Source organism: Pseudorasbora parva, chromosome 3 (assembly GCF_024679245.1).
Source record: "Pseudorasbora parva isolate DD20220531a chromosome 3, ASM2467924v1, whole genome shotgun sequence".
Classification (NCBI taxonomy): Eukaryota; Metazoa; Chordata; class Actinopteri; order Cypriniformes; family Gobionidae; genus Pseudorasbora; species Pseudorasbora parva.
This window is the reverse complement of record NC_090174.1, coordinates 12,843,719-12,871,718: the sequence shown is the minus strand read 5'-3', so window position 1 is coordinate 12,871,718 and position 28,000 is coordinate 12,843,719. Positions and strand designations below refer to the sequence as shown.

At 41.1% G+C, this 28,000-nt stretch overlaps 1 protein-coding gene across 1 annotated transcript; it reads right to left on the bottom strand.

Moving 5' to 3' along the window:
* Nucleotide 1: 1 nt before the first annotated feature.
* On the bottom strand, nucleotides 2–16,673 carry wu:fi75a02 (uncharacterized). The gene is made up of 9 exons (XM_067437833.1): nucleotides 16,333–16,673; nucleotides 14,619–14,933; nucleotides 13,272–13,562; nucleotides 11,061–12,825; nucleotides 10,848–10,904; nucleotides 7,680–7,893; nucleotides 7,037–7,170; nucleotides 2,314–2,385; nucleotides 2–2,224 (listed from the first exon to the last, which is right to left on the bottom strand). The coding sequence occupies exons 2-9, from the start codon at nucleotides 14,920–14,922 to the stop codon at nucleotides 1,954–1,956; spliced, it is 3,108 nt and encodes a 1,035-aa protein (XP_067293934.1). The 5' UTR covers nucleotides 14,923–14,933; nucleotides 16,333–16,673; the 3' UTR covers nucleotides 2–1,953.
* Between the last annotated feature and the right edge of the window lie 11,327 nt (nucleotides 16,674–28,000).

Below are 28,000 nucleotides of genomic sequence, written 5' to 3'. Positions count from 1 at the left end.
AGAGTCTTACTTAACACTATTTTATTCATAAAATATATATTAAAAATCACACTGATTGACAGCACTCAAGCAATACTTAGTGTTGGTCTGTTGGTGGGCTCAAAGAAGCACAACAGTAACAGTATCGGTAACAGGAAGTGTGGCAAGGAAATAAAATATCAATAAAAAAAAAAACAAAGTCCATCTTGAAAAAAAAAAAACGAAAACAGCCAGTTGCACTGCATAATTGAGCAAAAACACACAGCCTTATTATTTTTAATTGGGCCTGTAAGTACAATATTAAAATGTCAAAGGAGATAAGATTTCTATAGGTTGAATTGTAACCACATTTCTATCACAAACTGGCACAGAGATGCATGTCAGGCAAAGGTGCAGCAGATTCTTTGGGGGTGAAGTGCAGATAAGGCCCAAAGCTACATTACAATTGATTGTAAAAGCTTTCCATAAAAAAAAGAATAAACTAAAAATATTACAACACACCACAAAAAAGCATGTTGCTTTGCTTTTATCCTCAAAAAAAAGAAAGAAAACTTGTGGCAGTATAAAATCGCACGATGGAATGATAAACCTAAAACTAAAAATCGGTCCAATCTGGCCAGATCACCACATTATTAGCTGCATATAATATCCAGTAAATGTCAGGGCAGAAAAGTGAAATACAAGTTTCACCAAATGCTTCACAATCAGATATATTAAGCCTGCAAATAAGAAGCATATAGTCACGACAAATAGGTATTACATATCACAACTTGGATCTGTTTCGGATAGGTCTATTCCAAAAGTTTGTGATGAATAAAAGCATTTTTCACAGTTAACAGAGCAATATATATTTTTTTTTTTTCTCCCACAAGCCAAAAGCTTATCTACCGTGTTTTGAGGTGACAGCATGTTCTCTTGGATATATAACATGGGATAAATTAAAAAAGGAACTCAAATGTTCCCTCAAAAAAAAAGTTGATTCGGACATTTCCTCTTTCTCATGATGTTCCAAACCTGTAAGAATTGAAGAATGCTGCAACTTTGTCAATACAAGTCAGTGGGGTTCAAAAAGACATTGGACTCCATTAACTTATACAGCCACAAAACAATTCCAAAGATAGTCAGTCAAACAGGTTTTGAATAACGTGAAGGGTGAGTAAATGACAAAAAAAATCAAATAAAAAATCTCAGAGTCATATCAAACCAAGGTCAAACAGCTGAAGTAAAGGCGGAACATTTTCATGAAACGGTCTAGCAGCTAAAGGTGAGAAGGCTGAGGGAAAGCCATGGCTTATTCATGACAGCCCAGCAAGAACAACAAATGCAGAAACAAAGTTGAACATTTCTATGGTGAAATACATTAAAACATCTCACAAGAATATAGTTATCAATCACTGCACCTGGTAAATAGTTTGTAGTCTTGTTTTTTTGGCAGCAAACCCTTCTGAATTTCATCTAGACAGAGAAAGCGATCCAAATGGGAGGAAAAAAGTAATGCAATCAAATCTAAGCTGCTGATTTCATGGATCATGAGTAGTCTAGGTGGGTGAGCACATTGTTTTTCGGAGACCATGAAGGGCATAAACCAAAGGATTGTTAATCCGACACAATTTCTTTTTGCCATTAAATAACGCTGTTTAGCAACATGTCGAAAACGCAAGAGAAACACAACTAAGTTGCAGCAGTCACATTGTGAGGAAACGGAAAGTGCTCAAGTGAAGGTTTACTATAATGTGCTTGTACTATTTACACACGCACACACACACACACTACTCAAATACCTTTTGGGTCAGTGCGCTTCATACCTTTGAAGTCTCAACAGTAAATGCTACGAGATGTTCATATCCATCTATTGCTAACTGTTCCGTGCACAACAATATGTGTGAAGCTCCAATTCTTTCCATGCCCTGGCAATAATATTAAAACCAATTTTTTTTGGTAATTTCTTGGGAATAGATTTGTGAAAATCTCAACTTAAACCTCAAGGCCTTGGCGAGAAAAGTAGTCTTCCAGTTCTGTGAGTCTCTCGATTAGCATTACGTCAAGATCAGCGTCATCCTGCCTACCCCTACGAGCCCTTCCTCGCGGCCCCTTCGCACGCAGCGGACCCAGGCTAGTTTTAGCCTTGCGCTTCCGAGGCAGTGTGAAATCTGGGAAGTCTAGGACTCGCTTTCGTTTCTGATGACCAATGCAGATCAGAGAGCCATTTTTCTCTTTCGGTTCTTCAAATATCGTCTCCAGACTTCTGTGTAAATGAAAATAACAATCAGGAATGATTCACACAAGTAAAATTGAATGACTAAATAAACAAACACAAGAATTGCAAGAACAAACCTGTTAGGTGTTGGAGACTTGTAATTCTTATTGGTATAAATCTCCTCCAAACTGAATTCCTTTTTCTTCAGTCTTATGGGACACAAACGCATCAATAAGAGCTGAACATTGAAATGTATTTAAGATTTAAAAAATAAAAATAAAAATTCCTTTTTTTTTTACTAATTCTATGAATTAGTGTTGTAGTACTTAGGTTTTAAAGGGTTAGTTCACCCAAAAATGAAATTTCTTTCATTAATGACTCACCCTAATGTCGTTCCACACCCGTAAGACCTCCGTTCATCATCGGAACACAGTTTAAGATATTTTATATTTAGTCCCAGAGCATATGCAGTCTATGCACACTATACTGTCCATGTCCAGAAAGAGAATAAAAACATCAAAGTCCACATGTGACATCAGACATCAATCTCTTGAAGCGTCGAAAATACATTTTGGTCAAAAAATAACAAAAACTACGACTTTATTTAGCATTATTTGAGAAACATGGAAGAGAAGAAAGATTCAAATGGCCATGAATCAGTGAATCGATCAATGATTCGGATTGCCAATGTCACGTGATTTCAGCAGTTTGGATCGCGTGTCAAACTGCTAAAATCACGTGACATTGGTGATCCGAATCATGATGTTTTTATTCCCTTTCTGGACATGGACAGTATAGTGTGCATAGACTGCATATTCTCTGGGACTAAAATAGAAAATATCTTAAACTGTGTTCCGAGGATGAACGGAGGTCTTACGGGTGTGGAACGACATTAGGGTGAGTCATTAATGACATCAATTTCATTTTTGGGTGAACTAGCCCTTTAAGTCTTGGCCTCAACCACATTTGTACTCTGTCTTGTCTCGGGCTCAGACTAAGTTGTAAGGCATTTCACTGGATTCAATGTCTAATTGTATTTATTTATTTATTATCTTTAATAAATAAATACAATTAGAATTGCATCAAATTAAATCCCTTACAAATTAGTGACTTGACTTGAGTACAAATGTCAAGTCAACTTTATTTATATAGCGCTTTTACAATGACGATTGTTTCAAAGCAGCTTCACAGTGTAAAACACAGTCATTTTGGAGAAAACGGACATTATCAGCTCATTTCAATTTATCATATAGTGGCAATGTGGGCAGGCCAGTGGTATAGCTGATACAGTTAATTTAGTAATTATTTAATTTGGATATTTAGTTGAAACTTGGATCATAATTTTAGTGTCCCCAACTGAGCAAGCCAAGCCAAAGGCGACAGTGGCAAGGAACCAAAACTCAACCACGGCATGATGGAAAAAAATAAACCTTGTGAGAAACCAGACTCAGTCGGGGTGCCAGTTCTCATCTGGCCTATTAACAAACAGTGTATGATTATTAAATGCAGGACCGAGTACATTTTCTCAGGCAGCAGATGCAGATATTTTAGATTAATTTGTGTGATGAGTTCAGGCCTGGTCTTGGTATGGACTCGGATTTGCCCTTTCTTGGTCTCAACCCTTCAAAGTGTTGGTCTTGTCTTGGGCTGTGTCTGAAATCACCCCCTTTACCCTTAAATTGTGCAATATTTGGCCACATTTACACTGCTGGTCTTGATGCACAATCACGATTCAGTGACTTGATCAGATTTTTGACGACTCGCTTACATCTTTTAAAAGTGACCTGTATCTGATATTTGCATTTACACTATACACGGGCGAAACAGTCCAAGACGTTCTGAAGCATCGGGTTTTATTAACTGTGATTACATCGGGATTAATATGATAGAGAACCATAATGGATCGCCATGAGCACGGGTACACTACAAACTTGTAGCCAATCAGCAGGTAAGGGGGCGTGTCTAATAATGATGTTGAGAAGAGAGCACGCTCAGTGCAAGTCATTATTCAAAACACACGACGGACATTACCCGTGAACTAATATATGCTGCTTGACTATGCTCGTGTGTCATGTTCGCTTGTTTGTTCATTTGCGATTGTATTGTCACTCACTTCAGCGATGATAAAAACCTGTTCATTTCCACACCGTATGGAAATGACGCAAAATGCACTATTGATGCGCACCCGGGTTCGATTGACGTCAGAGTTCGGTTCGTTTGGATGATGTGAACACGGTCTTCCAAACTCGGGAACCGGAACCGTACCCGAGCCCGCTTAAAGGGGTGGTCTGGGGTTCGTTTCATGTTGATGTTCGCTGTTGATGTGAACGCAATCGTACTAAATCACGGAAGTGAACCGCTAGTAATGACGTATAATTTGATAAAAATGTGTGTTTTGTGCGTTTAAATCATTTACCTGACGAGCGTCACTGACATACTACTAGCAGAGCTGTAACGTTAGATCTCATTTCTGCTCGCCTTCTGCGTTCTTTAGAGAATTTGCAGTCTAGTCGTGGCAGATGGACACAAGTGCCATTACGTACTGAAGCTTTGGTAACAAAACCAACCGTCCCACAAGTAAGATACGATACTCCTCCTAACATACGTTTTGTTTCCTCTTTTCATGATCTATATAACCCTAATCCGGTCATAATTGTAATGTCGTTATTTGGACTCGTGCTCATGTACTATAGAGTTGTCATGAGAAAGGTTTGTGTTTTCATGATCGCTATAACACTAATCTGGTCATAATTGTAATATGTTCGTTATTTGGACTTGTGCTCGTATACTATCGAGTTGTTCATGAGAACGGTTTCTGTTTTTGTGATGGATGGGGTGACTTTTTCATTGAATATTAGACTTGGATTAGTAACAGATTCTGCTGTAGACTTCGTTGCCTGGATTACATATGTGTGGGGCCGAGCTATTAAAATAGGGGCAAGACCCTTTTGAGGGTAGGGGCGTGTTTGTTTTGGTGATTCTTAATATCAACAACGGTTACCAGAAAGCACTTACCCCACCTTTAAAGGTCAGCAAAACATTGATCTCGTAAGGTAGAGAAAAAAGGAAGAGCCCTTGTTGCAGCCTGGGCTTCCATCGCACCATTTGTGTCATGTGATCGCAGTTCATGTCCACCTGAGTAGACATCCTTCGCCTTCGTCCCATTTTCAATGACGTACAACTTGCATTTACTGGGGAACACCCGATTTGACGCAAATGCATGGATCCGAATCATATAGGATTTATCATCACATATGAGTGAGGCCTGAATCCGATCTGAGGATATCAGAATTCATGCATTTTTTTCTCCCTGCTTACACATTCACGTCATATCTGATCTGTGCCACATGAGAGAATTGGGTCACTTGAACCATGCAGTGTAAATGGGGCCTTTGAGGGGACGATCATTTGTAGCCGTGTCAGAAACCATAGTTTACAATTTCAAGTGCACTCATTAAAACCCACAATGCACAGCAATAACGAGTGTACAACCAATGTACGCTAAACACAACGGCTAGAGATTACCCATTAATGTTTATAATTTTTTAATTAAGAATTATAAATAGTTTCCATGACAGAGTTAAAGTCTTTTCATCTTACTACTGGATTTGCCAGTTTGCTAAGTTTCAAATAATTGTTAAACAACAAGCACAAACTATCCAAAAGCAGCAGCCCTTCCAGTGCACGGTGTCTGAATTTGTTTGCTCATTTTCATTTACTCCCTCAAGTGAACTACATTAGTAGACTAATGTAGGAAATAGTGAATGAGGGTAAAGAGGAAGTTTTGGATACAGCCTTGGTCTCAACACACACTGGTCTTGTGCTGCGTCCCAATTCACCTACTTATACTACGTCCTAAAAGTATGTACTCTTTTTGTGAAGAAAAAGTATATACTTTTGAGTGTGTAGCAGAAAAGTATGCAAGCTTCGGGACATGCTACTTAGCCATCTTTAACAGACTCTGTCGCTTAGTTCCGTGCATCCCGTCACCGTTTATCTGCCCTGTCAATCATCGTCATATTCGTCACAGTTCAAAATCCTCCACATTCAGATTAATCTCCTACCATATCGGAGAGAAATGTAGCCGCTCGTTGATCTGCCATTTGCATCATTTAATGCAGAGACTCTCCTCATGTGTTTGCAGTTTAAATATAATGATGCATTTAAAAATTAAAGGCCAAACGTGTCTGCAAAAGTTCGCTGCTGCATGTGAAATATAATGTGGACAACACTGAATAAATATATTTTTGTCAGGTTAAATATTGATAGTTGGTCATTCAAACCCCTTTATCTAAACCTCCCTACTTAACCGTCGGACTCGCACGTCCGCCATGTTTGTAGTTTTTAATGTTTTTTATCCGCGTTTGTTGTTCTAATTGAATCCTCGTCCAACTCGAAATGGGTTGTGGGCAATATCAGCCGTTAGAGTGCCCATCGATCCATATTTCGAATTCGGACCGGAAATAGTAAACGATCCGGGTATCTTTGAAATACTCTTTTCAACATACTACGATTTGGAAGATATTAATTCTATTTTCGAATACTATTTACTATGGATAGTACGCAAATTGGGACGCAGGGTTGGTCTCAGCCCCTCAAAATTTGGGTTTTGTCTTTACCTCAACACACTCTGGTTTTAGTCTTGACTTGGTCTCGGTTTAGGTGGTCCTGACTACAGCACTACTATGTATTACACACTTATATTAAAAGCACTTTTAATTTGGCTATTAAAGCTACATTCACACTTTCAAGTTTTTGGGACTGACAGCCCCCTTTACTTACAAGTGTGTGATTTACATACCAGCTCTAAAAAGATTCCACATTATCATACTATAAAGACTAAATGAGTTGAACGCTCACCTCTTTGGCTTAGGGAGTCCCATAGGAGTAAGGTTGTTATCTGGTTTTGGAAGTGTCTTACGAATACGAATTTGAGAGACCCTTTTGGAACGTTGACCTGCTTGAGCTTCAGAATTAGTATCGTAGAGTCCCACCTACAAGAAAGAGGAAGTTCAAGCCTTGAGGAAACAAAACTTCAATTCTTCAGTTCAGCAATGTCTGTATCCAAAAATACTCTCACCAGCCACTTTATTAGGCCTTGCCTATTCGGTACACCTGTTCAACTGCCCGTTAACATAGATATCTAATCAGCCAATCAAAATGGCAGCAATTCAATGCATTTAGGCCTGTAGATAGAAGTTCAAACTAAGCATCAGAATTGGGAAGAAAGCTATTTTTACACCATGGATGTGCAGCTGACAAATCAGCAACAACTGCGATATGCAATAATATCAATATGGTCCAAAATGTCTGAAGAATATTTCTAGTACCTTGTTGAATCTACACCGCAAAGAATTAATGCCGTTCTGAAAGCTAAATGGGGTCAAACCTGGTACTAGCAAGGTGTACCTAATAAAGTGGCCAGTGAGTGTATTTGCCAACTTGCAGTTTTTCTATTTTCAAAATAATTTGCTCAAAATCTAGAAAAGAGGATATATAATACCTGTTTCATTTCTCTGAATGCTCCCCGACTATGTAAACCAGGGTATTTGACATTTGCACTGACAATTGCAAAACTAGGCACAGATTCAGTAGGGGATCCATCCAATCGCACCGACTTTGGGCTAATGTTGTGCCGTGAGGGGTGATCCAGACTCCTTTCTGGTGTAAGACGAATTTTTGACAGATGACACATTGATAAGGATGAGATGGCCTTCCTACACAGTAAATGAAGCAAGCATTTCAGAGAATATCAGGTGATTGCTAATCTAACATCATTTAACATCTGTATGATTAAATGATCAGCATATATGTGGTTTGTAAAACTGGTCTGGCTTCATGCGTCAAATATGATAACAGAATGAATGATTATTTTATTGATAAAATTATTTTTTACTATGCAGATTGCTTTATAGACACAATAGGTGAAGTGAGTCATTTCTGCACCACTAGAAGCACTAAAACCAATTAGAAAAATTCACATTTTCAGAAGAAAACGCAAATGCTGTCATGATGGTAGGTGTTCTGGTTGGTTGCCAGGGCGTTGCTATGCAGCTGCTGTGTCCTAACCAGATGTGACAAAACATTGCCACACTATAAAAGCCATCTTTTCCATGTAATCTTTTCCAGAGTTTTTGTCCTAACCAGCCATGACCGTGATACACCTGACTAGACGAGACAGAGGATACTATTTTTGCAATCATTTCTAATACTGTGACATTGCAACTGACAACTTGGCTGTTCTGCATGGTATAAAATGGTTTATTTCGAGTTTAAATATCATTTTGCGTGCCTTAACTGCCACAATAAAAGAGCTAATCATTTACCCCAGAACTCAAAAATAACTTAACATAAAAGGAAACAAGAACATTCCAGCTCAACTAAAAAAATTAATTAAAAAAAAATAATTTTATTTCATTATTAATTTATGTAGTTGTCTATTTCGTTGGGAGTGTATGACAGCAATGCACTTTTGCTGAGCCCAACCAAATGGTCTTCTAATTGACTGTGATTTATGATAGATTTTGTCACATCTTGAAGATGATGACTCCGATATTTCAAATATTCATATTTAATAATGGTTTACTCAACACATCATCCTAAATAAACCTATTTCCGATGCTATGACTCCGATCCTTCGAATATTCCTATTTTTGTTTAGGCCAGAGGACAACTGGCACCCCGACTGAGTCTGGTTTCTCACAAGGTTTATTTTTCTCCATCATGCCCTGGTGGAGTTTTGGTTCCTTGCCACTGTTGCCTTTGGCGTGGCTTGCTCAGTTGGGGACACTAAAATTATGATCTAAGGTTCAACTAAATATCCAAATAAAAATTAATTACTAAATTAACTGTATCAGCTATACCACTGGCCTGCCCAAATGAGCTGATAACGTCAGTTTTCTCCAGAACAACTGTACAGCCGAATCAAATTTTGTTGCAATATTGTCCTGTTTAACACTGTGAAGCTGCTTTGAAACAATCGTCATTGTAAAAGCGCTATATAAATAAAGTTGACTTGACTTGAAATACAAATTGAAAGTCTCTAAAATATTTTCACATTGTGTCTGATTAGTGCATTCAATCCTTTAAACCCTGTTTACACTAGTGCCTTTTTGTTTTAAAATGCATAACTTGTGCTATTTTTGCTTACTTTTGCTTTTTGGTTACACTTGTCGTCTATACTACGCCAGTGTTTTAGCTAAAAAATTGAGACTTTTCGAAAAATCCTCTAGTTTGAAACCGCAGAGGTTGCGTTTCAGTGTAAATGGACTTAAATGGAGATTTTTGAAAATGTATGGCATGGCTCCCCTCATTCGCTACTGTAACACGACAATAAAAGACCAGGCCTACGTTTCACAAAAGCATTGTAAGCCTAAGTCGATTGTAGAGACCATTGGTGGCTATTGTTCTACGATCAGCTTACAATGCTTTGTAACTCTGTAACATAACAGCCTCAATGACCATTAACAATAACATGGAGATGGAACTGCATGCTTTGCTGACTTTGTTGTCCTTTTTAGCAGCCATTGTGACGCTAAACTCTGCATTTTATAATACTGCAGCAACTGTTTACACTTGTACGCGCATGCCCAGTGTGCATGAAAGTGTGACACGCACTTGTCTTGTAGTGTTAAAACAAAAACGCACTAGTGTAAACAGGGCCTTAGAAAAGTAACAGGATAGCTCAAACACAACTAGCTGCACAAGCTTGTCATTCAAGTCTGGAGCAAAAATGCATCAACGTTTGTAGAAGGGTCATTCCGTGTCAAATTAACCAGAGGTTAATATTATTTTCTGTACAAAGACAGAAAAGTATCAGCTGTATGCAAAGTGGCCCATATCTGGTTTTTGACCATTGAAAATGTGTATAATTTACTCATGGAGAGCCATTAAGATGTCCATATCTCAGGGATTTAACCTTATAGGGCCTTTTAAATGAAGATGCCAAAAGAAAAACAAGAATCTAAAAGTATATTAAGATATCTCTAATAATACTGGAGTTTCAGGCATGCCATCTTGGGGCAAAAAACACAAGAAGTGCTTTTTGACATTTTTAAACTGTCACCGTTGGCATAATGAAACAAAGATTGCTAAAGTAAACAGATTTTTACTTATAGACCAACCAATTTCTGTGTAAAAATAAAACGATGCTGCTGCCATCTTTCTAAAGTCATCTTTACACCCTTGTAAATTGGCTCCAAATCTCAGGCGGAAATTTTATTTTGATGCTTTAATCACTTTACACTTTATTCACTATTGAATGTTTGTCTTTGTGCAGAAAAAAACAAAATAAGAAATTTAAGCCTGGGAAGTTACCGAAATTTGATTGATATGACATGGAATGACCCAGAAGTAAATCTGCCGCAACTTTACTCACTTGCAAGGTACATGGAACTGTTCACTGTTGCATTCCAAACACAGGAAGACCACAGATAACTTCAAATGAGTTTGAAAGAAACATAGATTTAAAGACTAAAACATAAAAGATGCCAGGCCACTGTAGACTTCCACAGGTTTGGAAAGCTTTTTTTTGCTATTTGAGTTGCTAGTTGTGCTGAAATGATGCACTTCACCTTCAACCTGAACCATAACTGGTAAGCAAAGACTGATTAAAAAAAATGTCAATGATTAGGTCAGCTAAATGGCGAGAGATGCAGGGGGATATGCCCACCGTGCTGAAGCTCTTTTCCTGCTGGGTGTAGCTTCTTGACTGGATCGTCGTGTATAGCTATTAACGAAAAAATGTAGATCAAAACGGGTTGAATTGTAAGTGCAAGCAGCATGCAGGTCAACTGACATTCATTTCTGATTATGTTAATCAAACTTTTCTTGCAATCAAAACATGCGAAAGAAAGAAACTTTTAACTTTAACAGGTCAACTTACTGGTGATCGTTATCTGCGCCTGGTGGGGCTGTGAAGTCAACCAGAGGTCGAAAAGGCTGTCCCTTCCAACGCCCCAAAATCCGACTCACAACTGTATGGATACCAGGACGTGACAACTGCATAAGAGGAAAGTTGAGCCTTCTGTGTCGAAACCACAGTCTGAAGGATGTTGGAGAAGATAAAGCCAGGACAGTACTAACACCTGCCCCAGAGAAGCTCCCTTTGCTTAAAGTAGACAAAGGTGGAGTGGTAGGCCGAAAAAGTTGAGATAAGCTAGGACAACACGCCGAGTCTTTATCTAAGTTGTTCGGTAAAACATTTGAAGGACAAGCTGGCGTACCACTCAACAAAGGCGAGACCTCAAGTATCGAGTCCTCAAGAATCGGCTGCCAATGGTTGGATGACTCTCCTCCCTGCTTGAGAAAGGACAAAGAAAGGGCTTCTCCGACTTTAAGAGAGGGAAATCCAGGAAGGTGAGGTTTCTTTCCACCACAGTGCTTGAGCTTGGATCCAGTTCTGCTGTAACCAGTCCATTTATCCAAGTCGTTTGAGGAACAGCTGCTGGATACCAAGCGGTGAGCAGTATTCGAGAGCTGATTCAATAGTTTGTTAGTGTCACTGTCTAAAATTGGTTTGGATGACCCATTTCTTGGGCCCAGGAGATGGGAACTTGAGTGTGCTTGATGAAATGTCAAAAGTGAACCTAGTGATTTTTGGTCACCTATACCTTTTACCAATTGGTTTGGTAAAGCAAGTTTACAGTATGGCAGGATTGATGTCCCTTGAAAAGAGAGTTTTAAGGGGCTATCCTTTGAACATGATAACTGACAATCAGTGCTTTGTTCTTCACTACTTATTTTTGTGCTCTCAACAGAATCTCCAGCATTTGTCCCTGTCAGTCCACCTACATCCCTTGACGTTGGGATGTGATCCAAGACTGAAGCACTATTACTCAATGAGGTAGTTGGAGAGTGAAAAACGCCATTCATTTCAATCTTGTGCAAGATCTCGTCTTCTTTCTTGTTAGAAGACTGAAAGAAAACTGAACAACCCTTGGCTTTATCAGGATCGGGTAGTGCTCCAAGCGGCTTAGTGGGGAAAGGGAAGGTAATTTGACTAAAGGACTGCTGCTGACTATTTTCACTTCCGTCTTTGCTGGAATTTGTCAATGGTTTCCCAAGGGGTTTTGAATTAGTTTCTTTTGAAAACGAAAAAAGAGGATCTGTATTTGTGTATGACTTTGGGCCACTCAAAGCTGAAGATTTGAAAACCTGAACAGAAGGCACCCGGGGGTGTTCAGGAACATGTAAACGCTGATTTTTGTCTTCTCCCTTCTGACCAGATGCATCATTCCCCACACTATCAGAGGACAGGGCTTCCTGTTTACAAGGAAGTCCTCGGCTGTCATTGTCATCTGAGCAGCTGAGCACAGAATCGACCAATAAGCTTAAGGCAACTCTGTCCTTTTCAGCTTCCAGTTCCATTTCCAGGTCTTCAAAATCTGAAACGGGCGAGTAGTCACCCTGCAAACAATTGTCGGTTTGTCCAGAAGAGCATGTTTTTAGGTTTCCACATGATGAACTGGAGCCATTCCTACCTAGACCCTGACAGCTTAGGTCCTCAGGCTTATAAGCAGGAGTTGACATTGCCCATGAACACACAGGGTCCTTTTTTGATTCAGGTGATCTATAAAGAGACTGTGGTCTAGAAGAGGAGAGATTTGAGATGATTCCTTTGTTGTCTTTTGGCACTTCTGCATCTCTTCCTGCAAACACAATTTAAGAAAAATCAAGATGTAATCCATTTCTTTGCTTGGCTTTGAGGTCATGCATATTACTGAGTACTAAAATTGTATCTTTTAGCATAAATTCCAGAAAAACAGACAATAATAATGATGCACTCAGTGGCATTTCCAATTTTTGCCCAATAAAATGTTCTCCAGTACAAGAACCTAACCCCAGCTAACCATGACTAGAAATAGCAAATCGTGGGCGGAGGATGTAACAAACTAAAGGCTATTGGCTATTTAAAATGGGGCAAGCCCTTTAATATGTCTCACCCCAACTTACAACAGAAAATGTCAACACAGGAAAGAAAACTTAGTTCATCCCAGCATTTCCTGGGTTATGTCTGAAGAAAACAAAATGAATCGCCAATTTATATAATTATTCATTTTAGCATATTGTTATGCAAACATGAACAAACATTTACCAAAACTGCAAAATGATGAAACAGTCGAAGTATTTGGATGGCAAAAGGACAAGTCTCTTCCCAGCTGGCCAACTTTACTGTGCAGCTGAGCTAAACTGCAAGTATGTGTACTGCTTTGTGAACATAGCTGGTCCATCTTCCTCTCCACTGCTTCAAGGCGTTGGGTCAGAGATCCAAAGGCATCAGTCAGCAGACGTTTCATCTCAGTTTGATGGGACACAAGAAATCTTTCCAGAACTCCAAGCTGCTCTCCTGATGGTCCAGCTGGTCGTGGATCCCTGAACTTGCCATCTGCAAAAGAGATGTTGATCAAAAAGTGTTTCGCAAATGCCATATCTTCACTCATAGAAGATATCAAAACATTGTAATGATTTGCTTTGGAACCAAGTCTTTCACATAAAATAAAATAAAAACTTAAGTGAGCTAGAAATTTTATTAAAAAAAGCTAAATGAATGGGCTTATGGAACTATGGAAGACTTTTTTTTCCTGTTTGGTTATTCTGTTTTAAATTATATTCTTATTGTTATATGCTGCTATTATTATAAGTTTTTTTCTATTAGTCCAAGTTAGTGTTTCCCAATCATTATCCTGGAGAACTTCCAGCACTGTACATAAGAAAGACATGAAACATGTGCAGTGTCGGGGGTTATCCAGGACCAGGATTGGAAAACACTGGTCTAAGTGAACTATGGTTATATCAGGATTACTATAACAAAAAATAACATAAATCTTGACAAATGTTACTTAAAACAACAATGTTTGGCCTCTAATTATCCTGCCATTCAATAACTATCATCCTGGCATATTACCTAAGTATTTTCTTTATGCACTACAAATCAAGAGTCTGGGGTTCAGTTTTTTTTTTTAAATAAAGAAATTAATACATTTATTTAAATTCGTTAAATTTCTGAAAAGCGACAGCAAATACATTTACAATATTACACTTCATCAATGAATAATGAAAAAAAAATGCACCAGTTTCCACAGAAATATTAAGCAGTGCAAGTGTTCTGAACATTGATTAAATAAAGAAATGTTTCTTCAACAAATCAGAATATTAGAATGACTTGTGAAGGATCATGTGACACTGAAGACTGGAGTAATAGTGCTGAAAATTTAGCTTTGCAATCACACAAATTAAAAAATATCTGAAATTTGAATAATTCATTATTACCCTTTTTACTGTATTTTTATCAAATAAATCCAGGCTTGATGTGCAGAAGAGACTTTGTGCCATTTTTTAAATTCTATAAAATGTAAAGTGTTTCTGCTCAGGTAGCCAAGAGGTTTTCTGTAGAAAACTTAGAGGGAACATGGTGGAGTTTACCACATATATTCAACATTACCTTGGTGAGTACACGTGTGTATGCATATCGCACTAGGATTGACTCCAAAGTTACTAGTTTTCGAATCAAAAGTCATCTGTCTCAGAACCCCTTCATTCCCCGGATGAACTTCATTCATTCCTTTCTCAAAGTCTGAGGGCTGTAGTCTGTCACCAGATTCCATCTCCTCCCTGCTGGTCTCTCTGCATCCTTTGGCCAACTGCTCCTGATGCAGCGAAGACTGAGGAGCACGATGGCACGGACCAGCCGCAGACGCAGGCACCTGCTCTGTCCCTTTCTGCTCAGCCAGAAGATTGGACAACATCTTTCAAGGAACTGATGGGATAAGATGAGGCAATAGCAGGGGTGTTACAATATATCATGTCACAAAATAAATCACAATACAAAAATCTGTGTCTTGAATAGTGAGCTATTATATATTGGTGTATAGTTCACCCAAAATAAAAATTACTGTGAGAGGAATTTTTTTTTAGTGTCAGTATACATTAGATTAAACTACTTCATTATTTATAATAATGCCATGGGGGGATATTTGTGGGTCATGATAATGCCAAATGTCCTTTTTTACCAGTAATTTTAAATATATCAACTGTAGTCATTAACTGATGTAACAAAATTAGTGCAAGCATATTTGTCTAAAATAAATCCGTATTTTCAGCGTCAGAATTATGAATATTTTATTCTGGTGTCACTATTTTATTCTGGTGTCACTATTTTATTCTGGTGTCACCATTTTCCTGCGCATTTGATTACCAGCCCCAATGTAATACCAAATTTAGCATTTAATCAACTGTAACTATCGCAATAATATATATCGTGAGTTCAGTATCATCAAATGTATATTGTTACATGAGGGTATTGTTACATCCCAATGTAATAGATTAAGTCAGAATGCATAAAATTTATTAAACATGGTTAAATGAAAATACTACTGTCTCAATTATTTGGTCTTACTAATCATACCAGATATTTACATAGAATGTTATCCATGTGGTCCCAAACATGGCAGTGAATTTATCTATCATACATGACACTCTAAGTCTAATTCATTAGACTGTAATACTACAAAAAATGTATGGCACCATATGCCACTATAATTTACCATAATACAAACAATATACATGGTAGTGGCATTTTACATACATTTAGAGAAACTTTCTAAAAGGGTTCCCTGCCTTCAAATGTCACGCGCAGCTTCCGTAGGCTACGTTACGACTGGAGTGACTTTATTTTATAAACACGTTTCTTTCAGAATAATATTCTGTGGATAAATACAGGAACCTATCAGAAGCCCAATTCAGCTGTTTTACTGTAGTAATAACACGTTCATGTCCGACACTCGGAATAAACGCACATTCATGAATGAACAGTGAACTGTCTACACGAGCACATACATCATTTCACTTCATACACGAAGTGTGAGTTATTATTCAAATCACCAGCTGAAACAATTTGGGCGGAATAATTACATGAACCTGTGCAGATTTAATCGAAAATACCATCACACTAATTAAACACGTTACTAGACCGCCTTCTGCTTATAATTCCTGAGAAATGATTCATATTAAATTCCAAACTATTTTGTATTTATTTGTAAGTGCTATGCATAATGACGTCAATGAACAGGCTACTCATGCATGTCAGGCTTTTAAAGGCCCCCGAAACGAATACAAATAAATCAAGAGCAAGTCAGACACGTTTAACAAAGCAGTACCTATATTGCGTTCCCCCTCACAACGGCCAGTCCCAGCAAAACCACGTCTCCGGCGGAGCGAGTGTGCTGTTATATCACTAATACCCGCCGATCCATCTCCATGATGATGCACAGGTCGGATGTGTTAGCTCTAAACCAGTAAAAGTCATTTCCGGCGACCCTCATGATGAGCGGATGAGCGGATTGCTGTGATAACTGATACCCACTAAATCAGCACATTTTACAAGTCAGTTTAATTGACTGTGCCGTACATTTAACATAGACAGCTAACAAAATACCTAATCGTCAGTATATTTTCTATTGGCGAGCTGTGACGACTTCCGTCATTCGTTTAGCTGTAAAGTGTGTTGCCATTGGCTATTGCATGGATTAGGTGCATGGACTTATGCATATAGATCAGAATAAATAAATATGTCTTTTTATAAACAAATAAATTAAAAAATTAAAAAACTTAGGCTTAATTATAAAGATCTGGAAATTTAATATTGTTTTTGTGTTAACCAGTTATAGTTTTAATAGCTAGAATGCTAAATAGTTCCCAAACGAGTTCGTAAGTTGATAAACAATTAATTAAATTGTAATTAAATCATTATAAATAAAACAAATAGGCGAAATAATATTAAAATAAAATAAAAATCTTAATAACAAATGTTTTTGAAGTAAACATGCAAATTGGCCATTAATTTACTTTAAATCAGGGGGTACGAATTTGGTGTTCGGCTGATAAAAAAGTTTGAAAACCCGTGTTAGAAACGCAATTAACTAATTATGAAACTTTTTGCTCGCATTCATTCTTTATATAAGATAAAGTGTGTGACAGAATTAGTAAAGATCTTATAATATAACAAAAATCACCAGCAGAGGGCATAACTTCCTATTTAATTATTTAATTTGCATTTCAAAAGTTATTCTTCTTCGTCTTTTTCTAAAATAATGTCCAGTTTAAACAATTTAAATTTGAGTAATTTTACTGTTTGGAGTTCAATATGAATATTAAATATTAAATGCTGACCAAATAGTATATATATATATATATATATATATATATATATATATATATATATATATATATATATATATATATATATATATATATATATATATATATATATATAATGTGTGTTATGATTTTAAACATTTATGTGAATGTAACTGTCACCAGTGTCAAAGACAAATTTACGCTCTGTGACAAACAGAATGGACACTAAACTAAACTAAACTAAACTAAAGTGCAATCAGAACTACAACCCTTACATACTTGAAGAGATTTGTGTTATTTTACAACATAAATTGCATACAGTGATGCCATAACCAAAATATAACAGAGGTTGCCCATGTCTCTGATGTTAAGGTTTTGGAACAACAAAATCAGCAGCTCTATATGTGACACCTGGACCACAAAACAAGTCATATGGATCATTTATTTGAAATTGGAATTTAACAGCTGAAAGCTGAATACATTTTCCATTGATGTGTAGAACAATATTTGGCCAAGATACAACTATTTGAAAATCTGGAATATGATGGCACAAAAAAGCTTACATTTTGAGAAAATCGACTTTAAAGTTGTCCAAATGAAGTCCTAGCAATGCACATTACTACTAATAATACATTTTTGATATATTTACGGTAGGAAATGTACCAATATCTTCATGGAACATGATCTTTACTTACGTAAATGAAGTGTATGTAAGATTGTGGCCAAAACTGGTACTGCAATCACTTTCAAATGACTGTATCCCCTCTCCCCCTCCCCCCTGACTTGGGGATGCCGGATAGGCTGCAGGATCCAGCAGGAACGTTTGTAGCTGCAGCTGTGGTAACTAGAGCAGAGCTGGCAACCCGGGTGCTGAAACACGACTGACTTCATGATTGGTAGATAGGTGGAGGGCGGAGATTCAGGCCAAAACACAACATGTCAACATCAACATCAGTTGAGGGCTGCGACAACAACTTTTAAAGGACAATATCCTGGCCGGAATACTGTTGTCAGTGATATAAGTATTTGAAATGACATTGGTTTCTTAATGTCTAGTGACATATCAGGGCCATTTTATGATTAATTGAAATCAATTTCTTACATACAGTTCCTAGTATCTGATCATTTTGACCCATACAATGTATTGTTGGCTATTGCCACAAATGCGACTGTGGCAAGGGGGGGGGGGGGGCGTGGTTCAGCGAGGTCTGCAGCGGGAGAGAGAGCCGCGGGACAAGCGGTAAGTGAGTGGGTTGGAAGCAGATTAATAACACCTGTCTCTCGTTCCAGTAATGAGCGCGGAGAGGGTATAAAACATCGGTGGAACCGGAGATCGAGGAGAGAGAGAGATCGGACGGTTGTTGCTAAACCCCCAGAGACTGAATGCCGGAAGCCGGAAGTGCCGACCCGGAAGTGAATTGAGCTTATGAGAAAGATACACACTGGAGTGTGAACACTGTGTTTTGAGTTATACAAAGAATAAAAGACAAGCATCAACCGTCCAGCCGACCCCCGTGTCCTCTTCCTTCCTTCCATTATCGAACTTTGTTACAGTGGTGCCGAAGCCCGGGAAGGAAGTAGGACCGCGCCGCCGCCATGACAACACCAACGCCCTCCGCCTCGCCGTTTGCGGACATCATCACCTCTCTCGCGGCCCTCCACCAGGAACAACACCAGTCCATGCTGGACCTGCGGGCGGACCAGGAGCGCCGCTTCGAGGCCATCGTCCGCGGCCAGCAAGAGGACCGCGAGAGGTTCCAGAGCTGGATAGACCGGACGGTTCGCACCGAAGCCGCCGGGCTCGCCAGCGCACCGGTCCACGTGCCCCTACACAAGATGGGGCCACAGGACGATCCCGAGGCCTTCATCGACCTCTTTCAGAAGGCAGCGGAGGCCTGCGGGTGGCCCCGGGCACAGTGGCCGGTGCGCCTCATACCACTGCTCACTGGAGAAGCCCAGGCGGCCGCCCAACAACTGCCGGTGGCGAACCTCCTGGATTATGAAGACCTGAAGAGGGCCATCATCCAGCGGGTCGGCCAGACCCCCGAGCAGCATCGTCAGCGGTTCCGCTCGCTGGAGTGGGGTGAGGCCGGCCGACCCTTCGCGATGGCCCAACAGCTCCGGGACGCGTGCCGCAAATGGCTATTGGCCGGTGGAAGCGACGTGGACCACATCGTCGATCTGGTGGTACTGGAGCAGTTTATCGCTCGGCTACCCAAGAAGACCGCCGAGTGGGTCCAGTGCCACCGGCCCACGTCGCTGACGACGGCCATCAACCTGGCGGAGGACCATCTGGTGGCGTGCCCGGGGGTCGGCGAGCCCCTACTAACCTCTCCCTCTCTCTCTCCCCCCTCTGTCTCTCCTTCTCGCCCTGTCCCTCTCCCTAGGTCCCGCCCTCCAGGGCCCCCTCGCATTCCCCCCAGAGGCCGGGGTGGAATGGGCCCAGGGCAGTACGGGAGTTCGAGGGCCCCCCCAGGGGGGCGGGGCTGCTGGGGTCGGGCGGGGATAACGGTTCCGGTTCCACCCCCCCTCCCGGCGGGCAGGCCTGGGCTGGCCTGCTGGCGGTGCGGCGACCCGGACCATTTTGTGGACCGATGTCCGATGATGGACATCTGGACAATGATCCGGGTCCCGGACTTCCAGCGGACCACCCCTGATCAAGCAGGAGAGTACCAAATTCCTGTGAGTATCAAGGGGGGTACATATCAGGCCTTGGTGGATTCAGGATGTAACCAAACCTCGATCCATCAAAGCCTGATGCAGCCTGGGGCATTGGATACAAGCCGCATGGTTAAGGTGCGGTGTGTGCACGGGGATGTGGTGGAATATCCGGTTGTCCCAGTCACGATACAGTTTAGGGGAGAAAATCATAGTGTTGAGGTGGCGGTTAGTCCCCACCTCCGGCATCCGCTAATTCTGGGGACGAATTGGCCCGCCTTTCCGGCGTTATTGGGGTCGTTATGCGCGGATGCCGCTTGGGAGAACAAGGCTAGGAACGGGGCGGTGCGTGTGCAGGTTGGCGAGACTGATACGGGGCCCTCGGGAACTGCTTCAGAGGAACCGAGCGGGGTCGAGAGACTGATTCTCTCGGACCGCGATGACTTCCCTCTGGAGCAGTCTCAAGACGAGACCCTAAAACATGCTTTCCAGCAGGTCCGCACTATCGACGGTCAGTCCCTTCAACCCGCATTGCCCGTCACGTATCCTTATTTTGCCATAATTAAGGACAGGTTGTATCGAGTGACCCAAGACGCTCAGACAAAAGTGGATATAACCCAGTTGTTAGTACCAAAGAGCCGCCGGGAAATGCTTTTCCAGGCGGCTCACTCTAACCCGATGGCGGGCCACCTGGGACAGGCGGCCACGCTGAATCGTCTAATGACCCGATTTTTTTGGCCAGGCATTCATGACAATGTGCGCAGGTGGTGCGCGTCTTGTCCTGAATGTCAGTTGGTGAATCCACTGGCCGCCCCAAAAGCGCCATTGCGCCCCCTTCCATTAATGCAGGTCCCCTTCGAGAGAATTGCGATGGACCTCATCGGGCCATTAGAGCGATCCGCACGCGGACATCGTTTTGCGCTAGTTATCGTGGACTACGCAACACGATATCCGGAAGCAGTGGCTCTCCGCAACATCTCTGCGAAGAGTGTTGCGGACGCACTGTTTCGTTTAATCTCCCGAGTGGGGATTCCGAAAGAAATCCTCACTGATCAAGGCACGGCGTTTATGTCACGCACGTTAAGCGAATTGTACGGATTATTGGGCATTAAATCCATTCGGACAAGCGTCTATCACCCACAAACAGACGGCTTGGTCGAACGATTTAATCGCACTCTTAAATCCATGATCCGTAAATTCGTACAGGAAGACGCCAAAAATTGGGATCGGTGGTTAGAACCCCTCTTATTCGCTGTGCGAGAGGTCCCGCAAGCCTCCACGGGGTTTTCCCCCTTCGAGCTTCTCTACGGACGGCAGCCCCGGGGGGTGCTGGACGTCCTACGAGAAACTTGGGAGGAGGGGCCTTCTTTGGCCAAGAACGAAATTCAATATGTGCTGGACTTGCGAACAAAACTCCACACCTTGGGGCGGCTATCTAGGGAGAATTTGTTGCAAGCCCAGGACCGCCAAAGCCGGTCGTATAACAGGGGTACGAGACTACGCAAATTTACACCGGGAGAGAAAGTGCTCGTATTACTCCCTACATCGAGCTCTATATTAATGTCGAAGTGGCAGGGGCCGTTTGAGGTCGCACGACAGGTTGGAGACCTCGATTATGAAGTGATACGGTCCGATAGGAACGGGGCACGTCAAATATACCACCTCAATCTCCTTAAGAAATGGAATGAGGTGGAATCAGTGTTGTTGGCGACGGTGATCGGGGGAGAGGATGATCTCGGGCCAGAGGCGAGCATCAAAGCACAATCGGTCGCGCTGGCCCCTGGGGGAGATCACCTCTCACCGTCCCAACTCACTGATCTCTCTAAACTACAGGCGGAGTTCGCCGACGTGTTTTCGCCCCTACCGGGACGTACCAACTTAATTCAGCACCATATCGAGACCGAGCCGGGCGTGGTAGTTCGCAGCCGGCCGTATCGCTTACCTGAACACAAGAAAAAAGTAGTTCAGGAAGAATTAGGGGCAATGCTCGATATGGGAGTAATAGAGGAGTCCAACAGTGACTGGGCGAGCCCGATCGTTTTGGTCCCTAAGACCGACGGCTCGGTCAGGTTCTGTGTGGACTACCGCAAGGTGAACGCAGTGTCGAAATTCGACGCGTATCCAATGCCGCGGGTTGACGAGTTGCTTGATCGGCTGGGCACGGCTCGATTTTATTCGACATTGGACTTAACGAAGGGCTATTGGCAGATCCCCTTGTCTCCATTGTCCAAAGAAAAGACAGCTTTCACCACGCCGTTTGGATTGCACCAATTCGTCACGCTTCCCTTCGGCTTGTTCGGGGCACCCGCTACCTTTCAGCGCCTCATGGACAGGATTTTGCGTCCCCATGCCGCATATGCTGCTGCCTACCTGGACGATATCGTGATTTACAGTCACGATTGGCAGCGGCATATGCAGCATGTCAGGGCGGTCTTGAGGTCGCTGAGGGGAGCGGGGCTCACGGCCAATCCGAAGAAGTGTGCAATTGGGCGGGTGGAGGTAAGGTATCTGGGCTTCCACTTGGGTCATGGGCAGGTGCGTCCCCAAATTGATAAGACCGCCGCAATTGCAACCTGTCCGAGACCCAAGACCAAAAAGGAGGTAAGGCAGTTCTTGGGGCTGGCGGGATATTATAGACGGTTTATACCAAATTATTCGGACCTCACCAGCCCTCTGACTGACCTTACTAGAAAGGGGCTACCAGATACGGTCCAATGGACGGAGCCGTGCCAGCAGGCCTTCACCCGAGTTAAGGCTGCTCTATGTGGCGGGCCGCTTTTACACTCCCCTGACTTTTCTCTCCCTTTTCTGTTGCAGACTGACGCGTCGGACAGGGGGCTGGGCGCAGTCCTGGCCCAGGAGGTGGAGGGGGGAGAGCGGCCGGTACTGTACATTAGCCGTAAGCTCTCGAAGAGAGAGGCTAAGTACAGCACCATCGAAAAGGAGTGCCTTGCCATCAGGTGGGCCGTTCTCACCCTCCGCTACTACCTTCTGGGGCGGGAGTTCACCCTCTGTTCGGACCACGCTCCTCTCCAATGGCTCCACCGCATGAAGGATACCAACGCGCGGATCACCCGTTGGTATCTAGCTCTTCAGCCTTTTAAGTTCCAGGTGGTCCACAGGCCGGGTGCTCAGATGGCTGTGGCCGACTTCCTCTCCAGAAAGGGGGGGGGGGGGGGGCTGCAGGCCGGACGGCTCCCCGGCCTGAGTCGGGCGGTGGGGGTATGTGGCAAGGGGGGCGTGGTTCAGCGAGGTCTGCAGCGGGAGAGAGAGCCGCGGGACAAGCGGTAAGTGAGTGGGTTGGAAGCAGATTAATAACACCTGTCTCTCGTTCCAGTAATGAGCGCGGAGAGGGTATAAAACATCGGTGGAACCGGAGATCGAGGAGAGAGAGAGATCGGACGGTTGTTGCTAAACCCCCAGAGACTGAATGCCGGAAGCCGGAAGTGCCGACCCGGAAGTGAATTGAGCTTATGAGAAAGATACACACTGGAGTGTGAACACTGTGTTTTGAGTTATACAAAGAATAAAAGACAAGCATCAACCGTCCAGCCGACCCCCGTGTCCTCTTCCTTCCTTCCATTATCGAACTTTGTTACAGCGACTTATGACTGGATTGTGGTTCAGGGTCACATATGCCATTTGAGTGAGTGACATGGTATTCTGAGACACAGTAATAAATAGACATTATAGCCTTATTGAAGGCCTGGCAATGTTCAATTTTTGGAATTTATCTCCTTCAGAGATATAATGTGTACAAAGAAATTTCAATGTCATTCATAAGCATGATTTAATTTGCCTGGTAGACACTGTAATGCTGTGTTTTAGACAACTTGGAAATCAAAATGTATAAAACCCCATACTTGATAATAGCTGTGCTGTAGGTTGGACATCAACTTGTAAAGTTGGACCAGACTGATAAACACCAACTTCGATGCATGGGGTCATGTCATTTCCAAGATGGCAACATACTGAAACCACAGATGCTACATTCAACTGCTCCAGATATGTCGGCACACCCATCATCTTGGAATGGCCAATGTGACATCACTCGCAGTAAGGCTGCATCCAAAATCGCATACTATATATCCCAAGATAAAAAAACAGTGTGACAAAAGAAGCATGTCTGAGTTTACAGTAAAGAGTAGGCAAAATGACCTACTGGTTCCGACGAGATTCTGAAGAGTGCATACAATGGAGACTTGGAGAAACTTGTTGTTTATGCTTGCAGATATGCTGATCAAATCCCAAAAGCAAAGAGAGTCTGCTTTAAGCTATTACGCCATCTAGACTTGGGACCAGGTTTCTGAACAGATCAGATGTGCTCCAACACTTTCAAATCCAGTGGACAAACCATAGTGTTTGGGCTGGCTCTGCGGTAAAAGCCTAGTTAAGAAGCTTCTGGAAGAGAAATTGAGATCACAAGAGTAAATGCAGCGCAGTTAAGAAGTTTCTGGAAGAGAAATTGAGATCACATGAGTAAATGCAGCGCAGTTCAGAAGCTTCTAGAAGAGAAATTGAAACTGTGTGGGTGATTAATCGGAGTGTGGACTGAAATAGTCCAGCTCTGCCAGGTCGATTTTAGGTGAAAGATCAGATCAGCTGGAGACATCCGAATTTTTTTTTAGGTGTGCCGAAAGAAATCCCCAGGAAAGAGACAACCAGTAATGGGGAAGTCCCAGAACAAGTGGGGAAATTAATTAAATAAAAGCTCAAATGTTTTAACAGATGAGAAGTCAAATTTCTGTTTCTTTATAACAGTATTTTGTTCTTCTTCTTTTTTTAGTCATCTTGAATGTTATTGAGAATATACTAAAACATTTGGGAGAACATCACATAAGTTGACTTCATAAATTCATGATGTTGATTTCCTAAAATGAGTGTTCCCTTTGGTTTGGGCACCTGGACCTTCATTTATATTATTGTAATCCTCTTCCTATGCAGCTATGCAACATGAAATCACAGTTCTTTGATATCAAAGGAAATGACATGTAACATAAATAATGATGTTTTACATTTTTATTGCCAATACTTATGACATAAACTTACAGTTGGGTTGATATAATCCCTCTATATTTGTGCATTGTCTTACAATTGATCATGCTTGAGTCATGCACAGACTTCAACATTCAGCATGCGAAGCAAAAATATATTTTATTTTTATAAGAACATTACAATTTTATTTGCTTTTATTATTGTGGTTATAATGCCAAAATACAGCAAATAAAAAAAGTAAAATAATGCCAAAAATAGTAAAACAGAGCAATTAATGTATTAATGCCGCAATGCATTCTGGGAATACACTTCCTTAGATCACAGATATAATTAAGTTGACAAGACTTTATTTAAGTAAGAACAACTTAATGCAGTTACGCTTACTTAATTGAGTGTTAAGTGCATGCCTTCAATGCTACACTGTAAACAATTATTTAAAAAATAAGTTACCTAAAAATAAGTTGCCTTAAAATTTTGAGTTCATAGCAATTAAAATTTTTATTTTAGTACAATGTACATTTTGGAAAATCGACAACCTTTATTTAAATATTATTAAAAGATTTTGTAAGCATATTGGGTAATTGTGTGTTTTATTTGTGAGGATGCAGTGAAACATAACAAATTGTGATATTTTCAAGATTTATCACATTTTTATGTGGTTTAGATAGAATAATATTTTACGTCTCTATTTATTAAACCAATTTCCCTTTATTGTATCAACTCAAATTTTTATAATTTTAAGGCAACCAGGTTACTTACTTTAAGTAAGTAACTAAGTTAAACCAACAAAAAAATTTACAGTGTACTTTACTTGAAGAAAATGTGGAAACCGATTGCACATCGTTTTTTAAGTCACCATAGCTGAAAATGACTATGCTGAAAATAATAATATTTTTGTAATAATAAATAATAAAATAATACTAATAATTGTACAGCCACTGTAGTGAGATGGACTTTGTATCGATGTGTTTGTCTTTATGGGTCTTGTGAGTGTGAATGTACTGAATGCCAATAGAGGCCTTTCTGAAGCCTTTCTTAGCCATCAGCTTTCAACAAAAATATCTTCATTTGTGTTCCGAAGATGAACAAAGGTCTTACATGTGTCCAACGACATGAGGGTGAGTAATTAACGAAATAATTTTCATTTTTGGGTGAACTAACCCTTTAATGAGTCACCCTAATGTCGCTCCTCACCCGTAAGACGCCCGTTCATCTTCAGAACACAGTTTAAGATAATTTAACTTTTAGTCCCAGAGCATAAGCAGTCTATGCACACTTTACTGTCCATGTCCAGAAAGGGAATAAAAACATCATCAAAGTAGTCCATATGTGACATCAGTTGGTTAATTGCAGTTAATCGATTGCGTCATATCTGCGTTACCCTCGGTTTCCGAGGTTTTATTTTGCAGAAACTCTTTACTCTTAGCAGTGTGAAACAAGTGTCACAGCAGCCGCTGAGTGAATGTACAGAGTAACTTCATATTTTAAACACACTTAAATGTATCTGATATGATAAACAGAGCTGCGTTACCTCATAACCATGACCGGGAAAGTGGAAATAGCGCAAGTGACTGTGTCCCATCATAATAAAAGCCCCCCTGATCGCGAGCCGTTTGTTCAGCAACAATCGCTCAAGCGGCCTTGCTCAGCTCCCTCAACACTCTCCCCCGCTCTTTCCTCTTACTATAATAAGTTAATAGTCACATCCATGAACATGATTTCTGCCCGAGTCTTTTCCACCGTCTGTAAGGTGAAGACCACATGTCCCAAGATTCTGAGCTCAAAATTGGCGTCATCAAACTACGCCTTTGTTTTGAATAGGCGCCCTCTAGCGGACGGAAAAGTTACATACTGCAGCTTTAAGTAATATTAGTAAACATTCTAGAGTATGTGAACAAGAATTGGCATTAAACTAACTTGTTTTACTTATTTACTTGGGTAAGCTTTCTTTACTTTTAGCTGATTATTAAATTTACTTTTAAATTAACAGTTATTCCTTTAAAGGTGCACTAGGCCAGTGGTTCCCAAACCTGTCCTGGAGGACCCCCAGCACTGCACATTTTGTATGTCTCCCTAATCAGACACACCCACTTCAGGTCTTGCCATCTCTACTAATGAGCTGATGAGTTGGATCAGGTGTGTCTGATGAGGGAAACATGCAAAATGTGCAGTGCTGGGGGTCCTCCAGGACAGGTTTGGGAACCACTGCACTAGGCAACTTTCCGTCCACTAGAGGGCGCCTATTCAAAACAAATACGTAGTTTGATGATGCAAAGTTTGAGTGCAACATCTTGGGACATGTGGTCTTCACCTCACAGCCGGTGGAAAATAGGACTCGGGAAATCACGTTCATGCATGCGGTTATAAACGTTACTGTAGTGTAAAGCAGAGCAGGACCGAGTGTTGTGGAGCTGAGCACGGCCGCTGGGGAGATTGTTACACAAATACCCGCCTCGCCGGGCGCCTGCGCTGATCTGCTCTTCCGGTTATGATTATGAGGTAATGCAGCTCTGTTTATCATATTAGATACATTTAAGTGTGTTGAAAATGATGTTATGACGTTACTCTGTGCGTTCACTTGTTCACACTCCTAAGAGTAAAGCGCTCCTGCCAAATTAAACCCAAAACTGTGGATAGCGCAGATATGACTCAATTGACAGGCGACTTCCTCAGATGCTATGCTGACACGTCCCGGTCCTTAGTTAAAATAGCAATTTTTCTCACAATTTACAAATAGTTGGAAACATTTGGGATATTGGTACTCAACTGAACAAAATATATAACACTGGCCAGGTGGTTTTGGGATATTTTACTGCAAAAATACTACATGGTGCACTTTTAAGTTTTCTTTGCAAAAATAAGTCAATCGGTTTCCAAACTTTTTTTTAAGTAAACTGAACAAGTTATAATTTACAGTGTGTTAATAATAGAATTAAAACTGTCAATTGAGAAAGTAATTAGCTTTAAATGTATAATGAATGTTAGAAATATATTTTGATTTGAAGAAATGACAATACATTTTAAGCAAACAACCTT